The sequence below is a fragment of the Cetorhinus maximus genome, chromosome 15 (genome assembly GCF_964194155.1).
Source record: "Cetorhinus maximus chromosome 15, sCetMax3.hap1.1, whole genome shotgun sequence".
NCBI lineage: Eukaryota > Metazoa > Chordata > Chondrichthyes > Lamniformes > Cetorhinidae > Cetorhinus > Cetorhinus maximus.
In genome coordinates, this window is record NC_135893.1 from 84,724,723 (window position 1) to 84,736,855 (window position 12,133).

Consider the following 12,133-nt stretch of genomic DNA (forward strand, 5'->3'; position numbering starts at 1 on the left):
CAGGACTCAATAGTGTTTTAAGTGGGAGCAGCTAGATCTGGCAGCGGATGGTTTGACCAATTGTCTGCCCAAAGTACTTGAAGTCATAACATGATTCATGAGGCACTTTGCAAATGGTGTTCATGTGATTCTTATCAAAACATTCAATGGACCAGATGCTACATTCCATTCAGGGTCCAAGTTCACAACATTTGCAGTCAATTACAGAAGGGTCTCTGCTTTGGGACGGTCCTTGTAAGATACCCTAATCTTGTATAAATAATTCGACATCGAAAGTAAACCAAAACTGGGATTTTTGCTTTCTTTTGACTTTTAATTGGTTTGAGGACTCGTACTCTAGCTACAAGTAATAAAATGGTAACTTATTCCAGGATGCTTTAAGGCTCCAAGTGTCAATTTACACTTTTAGCAGTTGAAATGTTCCAACTTAAAGTCACAGTAAATCAAAGAGTTTATCAAATGTACACATGCACAACTCGTACACACTCTCTGTTGCACTGTATTCCAAGCTTTCTGTACGTTGATCCAACACACTCATCGTACATTAGCAAAAAAATTGGAAAAATAAAACTACATTTCATTCCATTTAACAAACAATTTAAACCTGAACTTAAATATATATATTTAGCTAACTTTATCTATTACAACTTATGGCTGTGTTGTTCTGGTTTTACAGGCTTGGCAAATAATGAATAGCTGAAATGTTTAATTTCAGAGTATCAGGCTTTTCAGCAACATAGTGAAGTTTTTTTTATGTCTATATCTTTTTTTCCTGCCTCTTTCCACATTGCTCCCTTTTCCCAGCATCCTCTCCTGTTATTGATTATATCCTGGTCAAACATGCAGATCAAACTTGGTCCACAGGGTGGTTTGCAGCAGTGTTCTGTGGGTCAGGTGTCATTCAGGCGCAGCAAGGTTCCAGTAGTTGTTGGGATGCTGTTTTCAAAAACAAAATACATTAAATGTGGCTTCTACAACCCTCAACATTCCAATGGCAACACAAGATAGAAATTCAATCTTTTCACCTCATGTCAGCTTTTAAAAGAAGGGAAAAGTGGGTGAATATTTGAAAAATGAATCATCTTAAAAAGCATTATGAGGAAAGGGTGGAGCAACAGGACTAAGTGAATAACTCTTTCAGATAGCCAGTGATAGTACAATAGGCCAAATGGCCTCCTTCTGATTGGTAAGGGCATTGCCATGGAGAATGCAGCAGTGATGGTAACTGACAGTTAACTGCCAAGCATTGTCTACCAGAGTCCACTTGCCAACCAATCAGCACTCTCTTCTCATACATTGTAAATTGTTGTTTTCCCCTTATATTGGTATTCTTATGAAGTGTCCTGATGAGTGCAAGATGAAAAGCTTCGACAAGTCTCTTTTTTCAGCAATACTCAAGTTCTGTACTACCAAATGACTATTTTTGTATCCTCATCCTTTTTCAAAAAATAGCAAAAGAAAAAATCAAATATGTTAAAATCGGTTTCAAAAATTATTTTATCTGCAAGGTATTTCATTGTTGATAGTCCTTTTGTTCCCCTAAATCAATGGTTCTTGTGTAAGTTGCACATCATTTCCTTTCACCACCACTCCCCCAGCCAAGAGGAGATAAAAGCGACTTGCTCCCAGTGCCTCTGCTGTTCAGTACATGGCTGGTGGGTGCAGGACAGCAGCTTTCCATGGCCCATCTAGGAGTTGCTTTGCTTTCCCTTCTTTCCTTTCTGCAGCAGTGTGCAAACGGAGCAGAGCAGTAAGAAACCAAGCATCACGGCAGAGCTCTAATCCCATCCTTGCCCTGTGTCGACACACATATTTACCAGAGATCTCAGGATAGTGATCAGGAACAGGCATATTAGCCAATTTTCTCTCTCCCAACCTAAAATGCTAAGATTGCTAATTGTGGAATAGCAGCTCTGAGATCAGATAACTTAGCTCAGACTGGAGTTGAAGCAACAGAAGCTTCCTTATCCACACGGCTCATATGCTCTCCATTTCGTCAAATTGAAAGACAAATTCCTAGTAAGTAGTAAGTAATTCCTAGTAACTCCACATACTTGGTGCACATTGATTTAACTGAAGGGCTACTTTACCATTTCACCAACTCTGCTCCAACGATGTCATGAACATGATACTGGATCCCTAACTTTACTGTGGAGGTTACTTTCCGAGTTTCTAGGTCCGACTGCAAAACTTCATTGTATTTAGATTTCCGGATCATACCAAGAACAGCTTTGCGACCTGTAACATGTGACCAAGAGAGGGGTTTATCTTTTAACAGGTTACTGTTAAGCAACAGCGAAGAGCAACTCAGGGCAGCCAAGTGTGGTACCATCCCTCCCCATCAATGCAGAAAAAAACAGCACAAAACTGGGAGAACATTAGTGCAAACCTAGATTTTAACCATGGTGTGTTGAAATACTGTGCAAAAATCACAATGCCCTAATCCACACTGCTGCTGTTACATATGAATTAGGAGCAGGACCAGGCCACTCAGGCCCTCAAGCCTGCTCTGCCTTTTAATAAGATCATGGCTGACCTGATTACAACCTAAACTCCACATTCCGGCCAACCCCAATAACTTTTCACCCCCTTGCTTACCAAGAATCTATCTACATCTGCCTTCAAAATATTCAAAGGCTCCACTTCCACTGCCTTTTGAGGAAGAGAATTCCAAAGACTCACAAACCTCAAAAAAATTCTCATCTCTGTCTTCAATGGGTGACCCTTTATTTTCAAATAGTGATCCCTAGTTCTAGATTCTCCCACAAGAGGAAACATCCTCTCCACATCCACCTTGTCAAGATCCCTCAGGATTTTATATGTTTCAATCAAGTCGCTTCTTATTTTCCTAAACTCCAGCGGATATACAAGCGTAGCCTGTCCAACCTTTCCTCATAAAACAACCCGCCCATTCCAGGTATTAATCTAATAAACCTTCTCTGAACTGCTTTCAATGCATTTTACATCCTTCCTTAAATAAGGAAACCAACAGTGTACACAGCAATCCAGATGTGGTCTTACCAAGGCCCTAAATAACTGAAGCATAACCTCCATACTTTTGTATTCAATTCCCCTCACAATAAACAATAACATTCTATTAACTTTCCTGATTACTTGCTGTACCTGCATACTAACCTTTTGTGACTTATACACTAGGACACCTGGAGCCCTCTGCATCTGAGAGCTCTGCAATCTCTCACCATTTAGGTAATATGCTTCTTTATTTATTCTTCCTGCCAAAATGAACAATTTCACATTTTCCCACATTATACCCCATTTGTCAGATCTTTGGCCACTCACTTAACCTATCTATATCACTTTGTAGCCTCATGTCCTCTTCACATCTTATTTTCCTACCTATGTTTGTGTCATTAGCAAATTTAGCAACCATACCTTCAATTCCTTCAGCCAAGTCATTAATATAAAGTGTAAAAAGTTGAGGCCCCAGCACTGATCCCTGGTTCACCACTCATTACATTTTGCCAAACAGAAAATGACCTGTTTATGCCTACTCCCCATTTCCTGTTAGCTAGTGAATCTTCCGTCCATGCCAATATGTTAACCCCTACACCGTTAGTCTTTATTTTTCACAATAATGTTTGATGAGGCACCTTATCAAGTGCCTTCTGGAAATCCAAGTACAGTACATCCACCAATTCCCCTTTATCCACAGCATATGTTACTTCTTCAAAGAACTTCAATGACTTAGATAAACATGATTTCCCTTTCACAAAATCATATTGGCTCTGCCTGATTACTTTGAATTTTTCAAGTGCCCTTTTATAACGTCTTTAATAATAGCTTAATATCTATCATAGGGAAAATGTTACAAGCTAACTGGCCTGCAGTTTCCTGCTTTTTGTCTACCTCCCTTTTTGAAAAAAGGAGCATCATTATTTTCCAGTCTAATGGACCTTCCCTGAATCTAGGAAATTTTGGAAAATTAAAACCAGCGCATCAACTATCTCACTAGCCACTTCTTTTAAGGCCCTAGGATGAAGTCCATCAGGATCCGGGGACTTGTCAGCCCACAGCTCCAACAATTTGCTCAGCATCACTTCCCCCCTGAAGATTGTAATTTTTTTAGTTCCTCCCTCTCTTCCATTTCCCAATTCACAGCTCTTTCTGGGATGTTACTTGTATCCTCTATAGTGAAGACCGATGCAAAATACCTGTTCAATTCATCTCCCATCTCCTTATTTTCCATTATTAATTTCCCAGACTCACTTTCTATAGGAACAACACTCACTTTGTTAACCCTTTTCTTTTCTAAATATCTATAGAAACTCTTACTATCTGCCTTTATATTTCTATCTAGGTTTCTCTCGTACTCCAAATTTTCCTTCCTTATCAATCTTTGTCACTCTTTGCTATTTTTTTAAAATATTCTGTCCAATCTTCTGACCTGCCACGCATCTTTGTGCAACTATATGCTTTTTCTTTAAGTTTGATACTATCTTTAACTTTTATAATTAACCATGGACGGTGGGTCCTCCCCTTGGAATTTTTCTCTTGTTGGAATATATCTATTGACGTTTATTCTGAAATATCCCCTTAAATGTCTGCAATTGCATCTCTGTGGATCTATCCCTTAGCCTAATTTGCCAGGTCACTTTAGCTAGCTCTGCTTTCATGCCCTCATAATTGCCCTTATTTAAGTTTAAAATACTAGTCTCAGACCAACTCTTCTCTCCCTCAAACTAAATGTAAAACTCAAATCACTGTTGTGTTATAACATTAGATTGAGGTTTGAAATACTTGTATCACTTTCTGGAATACATTTTTAAAAATAAAAGTTTGAAGAACTAAAACACCTTTCACAATCTCAGGACCACCAATGAAGTACTTTAAAAGGGCAGCAACTGTTGTTTTGTAGGGAAATCAATTTGCACAAGATAAGTCCCATAAACAGCAATGTGATAATCTTTTTAGTGATGTGGGTTGAGAGATGAATATTGGTCAGGACAGCAGGAGAACTTCCCTGCTTTTGTTTGAATAGTGCCATGGAATCTTTTACATCCAGCCAAGAGGATTGATGGGACCCCAGTTTAACACCTCATCCAAAACACACTACAGCATTCTCTTAATACCAAATTAAGAGTTAGCCTAGATTATTTGCCCAAGTATCTAGCTTCTGAGCCACAGACAAATGTGCTACCACTGGGCAAGGCTGACACAACTTCATCTCCAGTCATTAAAATATTGAACAATATCTCAAAACCAAACAGGAAACAACCTGCAGCCTTCTGATTGAGCTCAAAATTGCTTGTGCCTGTCAATAACCTGTCACCTCTCAAATACATTGTGATGGGACTTGCCTTTCACAAAGTATTTCACAAATCGCCCAGCACCTGGAATAGCAAGCCACCAGCTTCCAACATCTCGTACTGTAAGAAGTCCTGCATTCACCAGCTGCCTGTCAACAAAAAGAATTAGAGTATTTATAAAATGAAAGTAATCTCTAGGCAATCTAATTTATAGGAACAGACTGTGTACATGTGATGGAGATTACAGCTATTCCATGGACGAATGTGAATCTGAATGAGGTTTTTCTAGAGTCTACAATCTGCATAAAACCCGTATGGAAGAAGCATCAAACCAAAGGTCCTGTTTGCCTGATCCAAGTGGACATTAAATAACACATGGTACTATTTGAAGGGGACTAGGGAGCTCTTCCAAGTGGTCTGGTCAACATTCCTCTCTCAGCAAACACCAAACATAGACTAACTTGTCATTCTTCTAGATTGCTGTCCTGAGTGCTAAAAAGCTGCTCAATCTGTCTATATAACAATAATTCCATTTCTGTGTAACTCACTGAACACAAAGAGCTCCGAGACACAGTAACTGCCACGAGTATGTTACAATGCAACACACCATTGACAATCTGACAACATTTGAACTTTTCTTCTTCACATAAATAAAAAAGGGAAAACCTTTCAGTGAAACAAACAGAAGTAATAAATTTGAGCATCTCTCTCAACCATGGAACCTGGTTCTGCAGAGAGGTTCAAATTCTACCAAAGCCTTTTTTAAAAAATGTTCTCATTAACTTTCATATTCTAAGTGCTGCTAATATACAAAGATTAATTACTATCTAAATGTGTTTCTTCAAATTACACAGAAAAGTGTCTGCATCTTTAAAAACTAAAAAACATTTATTTTCTAATTTAGGATTTTTACAGTCAGATGATTTTCTATCAGCAAGCAAAAAATCTGAGCACTTATTAAAAACAATGGATAACAATACAGCATCTGCTGGGGGGGAAGAGGAGAGAGAGAGAGAGAGAGAGGAGAGAGAGAGAGCCGGTTTGAAAAGTTTTTTTTAAAAATGCGATTAGGTGGGTATTCAAGTCACAAAAGTCTTTCTATAGTATACTAATTGAATTGTAGAACAGGCTTGAGGTGTTGAACTTCATTTTCACACAAGACACAACATAATTCTTTAATGTTTTATTCCATTGCATTATCCTGGGTACTTACGTTATTTCTTGGTCACGAAATGAAAAATCCTTCAGCATTTTATCTTCATTGAAACCAATATCTGTACATGAGTTCAACACAGTCTCCAGAAACCTTTGTACTGTTACAGCAGTCTCTTTTGTTGCTGTCGCAGCCAAAACTTTACTTTTGTAATCTTCAGTAAATACAATGCCGAACACATCTGTGTCAAATCCAAACTGGAAAATCCTAACATCTCCCAGGTCCTTCAGTTCATTCTGATCAAGATACAGGAAAAAAGACAGTGACATTATTCATCATTAATTTAGATAAATTTGATTATCCTGAGATTCTTAGCATGAGAGAGAGTAGGTGATTATAATCAGTCAAGGTGTCAGCCTTGGTTCAGTGGGTAGACTCTTGTCTCTGAGTCAGAACTTTGTTTGTTCACATCCCTTTCCAGGGACTTGAGCACATAATCTAAAATGATACAGCGATGAGGAAATGCTAAAGAAAAATCATCAACCTGAAATGTTAACTCCATTTCTCTCTCCCATAGATACTGTCTGACTGCCAAGTGGTTCCAGGGTGTTCTGTTTTTACTGAACAAGGAATTCAAATAGATATAAAGTGACCATCTGACCAAACTTCGGTCAGCTAGCACAGTTGGTCAGATGGCTACAGTGTGATACAGAATGACACCAACGGTGTGGGTTCAATCCCCATACGGGCTGTGGTCATTCATGGAGACCTGTCTCCTTGCCTTATGCTTGATGCAGAGTGGTGCCCTCAAGCTATATGATCACTTGTCTCTCTCTCTCTAACAAAGAGAGAGAGAGACACCTATGGTTATCCCTCATGGAGTACGGCTAATTACCTTGTTGACCAACATACATACATTTCTATAAAAGCAAAATACTGCAGATGCTGGAGATCTGAAATCAAAACACAAAGTGCTGAAAAAACTCAGCAAGTCTGGCATCATCTGTGAAGAGAGAAACAGAATTTTTCCTCAGAGTATGAATCTTCTTTGGAACATACATTTCTATCTCAGCCAGTTCCCCACATGCCTTGACAACACACATAGTAGCTTCGCACAACAACGGGACTTACCAGCTGACGATCAACTGTAGTTTTGTCTTTAACAATGCTGTAAAGTTGGTGTTTTAGAACTATAGGCGGAAGAGAATCATCAAATAATTTACGAGGAAATAAGGACGCTAAAAAAATCAGCGCGGACTTAGTATCATTTGGCACCCCTGTTAAAAAATGTAAAGATGAACAACTGTCAATTATTTGGATTCAAAAGCCTTTGCAAACAGCATTCAAAAATAATTATGCCATACCACTACAGTAATCCAAATGAAAATACATTTCTGTGCACTCTGTAGATAGAGCATGCACACTATTGAAGGCGTTCTTTCAACTATGATAAACTAACCTGAATTCAAGAAACTTGACCTCTAGCAGTAATATCTAGTGAGGATTAAATCAGTTGCTGTCATAATTTGGGTTGTCCAGTGATTTTTCAATAGCTTGCACTTTGTTTGAATTCTTACAATATGGGAAAGACTGACAAAACCAATATTTATTGCCCATTCCTAGACACCCTGAGAGATTAACAGGAAATTGAAGTTATGTGTAGATCCAAACTAAGTAACAGTGGCAGCTTCCTTTCTATAGTGAGCTGAATTCACAGCAAATCAGCATTGTTTCTGATACCAGCTCACAGGTGATCAGATTTATTAAATTCAATTCCACAATTTGCCATGATGGGAACGGAACCCATGACCACTAGCTTACTAATCCTGCAGTAGGCTACTGTACTCATAATTTATATAAAGGCTTTAGCATAGATGCATAACAGGCTTGTGGAGGTTGAGAAATCCTGGGATGAGGGGATTGTCCCATGAAGAAGGATTGAGTAGAATGGGCCTTTCTTCTCTGGAGTTTAGAAGAATGAGAAGTGATCTCATTGAAACCTATACAATTTTGAGACAGCTCGACAGGGTGGATACAGAGAGGCTGTTTCCCCTGGCTGTAGAGTCTAGAACTAGGGGTCATAGTCTCAGGATGAGGGGTCAGCCATTTAGGACTGAGTGGAGGAGAGATTTCTTACTCAGAGTAGTGAATCTTTGGAATTCTCTACCCCAGAGGGCTCAATCAATGAATATATTCAAGAATGAGATTGATAAAGATTTTTGGGCATTAAGGAAATCAAGGGAAATGGGGACAGCACAGTAAAGTGCCATCAAAGTAGAAGAACAGCCGTGACCGTATCGAATGGCGGAGGAGGCTCGGGAGGCCAAAGGCTCCTCCTGCTCCTATTTCTTATGTTCTTCGGCGTAACAAGCCAGGTGTTTTAAGAGAAGTGCAGCTGGGGTTGAGGGTTATAGAAGAAAAGAGTCGGACAACTGGAGGGTCCAGGTGGGGTTTAGAGCTGCTCTTTTATTAGCCAAGGCATAGAATATAAGAGCAGGGAGGTTATGCTGGAACTATATAAAACATTAGTTAGGCCACAACTTGAGTACTGTGTGCAAAAGAAAGGATGTAATTGCACTAGAGAGGGTGCAGAGGAGATTTGTGAGGATGTTGCCAAGACTGAAAAATTGCAGCTATGAGGAAAGATTGGACAGGCTAGGCTTGTTCTCCTTGGAACGGAGGAGGCTAAGGGGAGGTTTGATTGAGATGTCCAAAATTGTGCGGGGCTTGGATCGAGTGGCTAGGAATGGCCTATTTACTATAGCAGAGAGGTCAGTGACTAGGTGGCATAGATTTGAAGTGGTTAGTAGAAGGATTAGAGGAGAGATGAGGAAACCTTTTTTCACCCAGAGGGTTGTAGGGGTCTGGAACTCTCTGTCTGAAAGGGTAGTAGAGGCAGAAACCCTCATTTAAAAAGGTGTCTGGATACGTACCTGATGTGCCATAACCTGCAAGGCTATGGGCCAAATCCCGGGAGATGGAAAATTGTGGCAACGAGTGAAATTAAAGACTGTATTTTCCAATTGTATTATTCAAACATTAATAGTGTTACCGTCAAAGTTATTGGCTTCTGTCTTATCCAACAACTTGAAGTCTTCTGCTAATCCAAATTTACGTTTCTTAACCTGCCGAAAATTGGCCGATATCAAGTTTCTCTTCCGATTCATTGCTGCAATTAAAGAATGGAAAAAGATAGCAACTGAAACATTGCACAGTAAAAAATATTATGTCTGTAATGGTGTCAGTTTCAAAGTGCAACATTTTCACTTAACAACCATCCATTATAACATATCATATGATACTGAGTATAATTGAAACTGCTCTAAAAGGACTTGAGCCATTTCACTTAAAAAAAAAGGCTTGCATGTATGTACCTTTCATGACCTCAAGACATTTGGTTGAGGATAGCAGGAAAACTTCCATTCTCATCTTCAAAATAGTATAATGGGATCTTTTATGTTCACAAGGCCTTGCCTGAGGGTGTCATCCAAAAGGCAGGACCTCCAACAGTGTCACATGCCCTCAGTACTGGGAATTTGGCTGAAATGCTCAAGTTTCTGAAGCAGGACTTGAACCCACAACTTTCTGACTCAGAGGGTGAAACAAGAAACACAAGTGAACAGGATCTCTAATTGGTCCATGGTGGAACCACTCAAGTTTATAAAATCACAATTGCATTAATGTTAGCAAAGCATTATATACCTCTGACCAATCAAGTGATTGTGAATTCAAGTAAAATTAACAGGAGTTATCCATCCAACAATGTGAGAAATTGCCCAGGTATGTCCAGTCCATAAGAAGTAGGACAAATCCAGTAAGGCCAATTACTATCCTATCACTCCACTCTCAAATCATAAAGAAAGTGATGGAAAGTGTCATGTACAGTGCTATCAAGCAGCACTTACTCATCAATAACCTGCCCATTGCTCAGTTTGGGTACCTCTCAGCTCTTGACTTCATTACAGCCTTGATCTGAACATGGACAAAAGTACTAAATTTCAGAGGTTGTGAGAGAGACATCAAGGCTGCATTTGATCAAGTGTGGAAAACCATGGACAGATTTTTAAAAATTATTTCACAGGATGTTGGTATTGCCCACGAGGCCTGCATTTGTTGCCCATCCCTAATTGCCCTTGAGAAGGTGGTGGTAAACCATCTTCTTGAACGACTGCAATCCACGTGGTGTAGGCACACCTACAGTGCTGTTTCCAGGATTTTGACTCAGCAACAGTGAAGAAACGGCAATATAGTTCCAAGTCAGAATGATGTGTGGCTTGGAGAAGAACTTGCAGGTGGTGGTGTCCCATACGTCTGTTGCCCTTGTCCTTCTAGTTGGTAGATGTCACAGGTTTGGAAGTTGTTGTCAAAGGAGCCTTGGTGAGTTTCTGCAGTGCATCTTGTAGATAGTACACGCTGCTGCCACTGTGTTTCAGTCATGGAGGGAGTGATTGTTGAAGGTGGCGAATGGGGTGCCAGTCAAATGAGCTACTTTGTCCTGGATAGTGTCGAGTTTCTTGAGTGTAATTGGAGCTGCACTCATCCAGGCAAATGGAGAGTATTCCATCACACTCCTGAATTGTTCCTTGTTCCTGGACAAGCTTCGGGGAGTCAGGAGGTGAGTTACTTGCCGCAGAATTCCCAGCCTCTGACCTGTTCTTGTAGCAACAGTGTTTATATGGCAGGTCCCGTTAAGTTTCTGCCCAATAATAAACCCCAGGATAGTGGGAGGTTCACTGGTTCACAGGGTAGTGTCCTAGGCCTAGCCATCTTAAGCCTTCCCTCCATCATTAGGACAGGAGTGAGGACATTTGCTGATGATTACACAATGTCCAGCACTATTTGTGACTCCTCAAATACTGAAGTAGTCCGTGACCATATGCAGCAAGACCTGGACAAATTTCAGGGTTGATAAGTGGCAAGTAACATTCATGCCAAACAAATGCCAGGCAATGACCATCTTCAACAAGAGAGATTCTCTCACCTTGACATTACCATCATTAACAGCATGATAGAACAATAATCACCATTCCCTCACTGTCACTGGGTCAAAATGCTGGAACAGCACTGTGGGTGTTCCTACACAACGTGCAGCAGTTCAAGAAGGCAGCTCACCACTACTTTCTCAAGGACAATTAGGGATGGACAATAGATGCTTGCCTAGCCAGTGAGCTTTGAATCAAGACATTTCTTGACTGGGAGCCATTGTAAGTCAGTGAGCACAGGAGTGATAGGGAAAGGAGACTTGCTGCAAGTTAAGGCAGAGTTTTGAATAACCTCAAGTTTACGAAAGATAGTAGGAAACCAGCTAAGAGTTCGTTGGAATAATCAAGTCGAGAGATAACATCCCGATAATAAAACTACCCAAATCACAGGCTATAACCACCTCTCCCTTCACCAGAAGCCGCTGACGTCGACATTTAACAGCTGCCACACACGCGCAATCACTCCGCGACACCCAAACATCGGCGCTTAGAGATGACGTTTTATATTGTGCGCCTCTAATTGATGTCCGGTCACCCTGAATGAATTATTCATTTCCATTCATTAATCAGATACGGAATCAAAACATATTTCTTATTATTTAAGTGCATCACTTCTCAAAGTATAAATGTAGTTTCTTAAAGAGAAGTAAAACATTAACTGATCCTGTATTAGATTAAAATGTAACTGTTTCTCGGATTATGTTTCCCCCCGGAAGCTGAAGGCTGTGGTG

At 40.0% G+C, this 12,133-nt stretch overlaps 1 protein-coding gene across 4 annotated transcripts; it reads right to left on the reverse strand.

Moving 5' to 3' along the window:
- Positions 1 to 292: 292 nt before the first annotated feature.
- LOC144690915 (winged helix repair factor 1-like) lies at positions 293 to 11,873 on the reverse strand. Of its 4 annotated transcripts, XM_078558816.1 has the most exons (8): positions 11,804 to 11,873; positions 9,795 to 10,005; positions 9,473 to 9,589; positions 7,552 to 7,697; positions 6,481 to 6,716; positions 5,319 to 5,416; positions 2,091 to 2,238; positions 293 to 936 (listed from the first exon to the last, which is right to left on the reverse strand). In XM_078558816.1, exons 2-8 carry the CDS (start codon positions 9,847 to 9,849, stop codon positions 891 to 893), a joined length of 846 nt encoding a protein of 281 aa, XP_078414942.1. In that variant the 5' UTR covers positions 9,850 to 10,005; positions 11,804 to 11,873; the 3' UTR covers positions 293 to 890. The 4 variants fall into 4 exon arrangements, with proteins under 4 accessions (XP_078414942.1, XP_078414945.1, XP_078414943.1 ...); XM_078558819.1 differs by lacking the exon at positions 9,795 to 10,005 and having other exon boundaries at positions 11,782 to 11,868; XM_078558817.1 differs by lacking the exon at positions 9,795 to 10,005 and having other exon boundaries at positions 11,804 to 11,862.
- Positions 11,874 to 12,133: the final 260 nt, after the last annotated feature.

Bases quoted from the DNA above. Each gene is read 5' to 3' on its own strand.
- LOC144690915 (XM_078558816.1), bottom strand. From the start codon at position 9,849: ATGAGAATGGAAGTTTTCCTGCTATCCTCAACCAAATGTCTTGAGGTC. The intron at 5,417-6,480 runs GTAAGTACCCAG...TTTTGTTGACAG, and splicing joins TTTCGTGACCAAGAAATAAC to GCAGCTGGTGAATGCAGGAC. The intron at 2,239-5,318 runs GCAAGTCCCATC...CACATGTTACAG, and splicing joins TGTGAAATACTTTGTGAAAG to GTCGCAAAGCTGTTCTTGGT.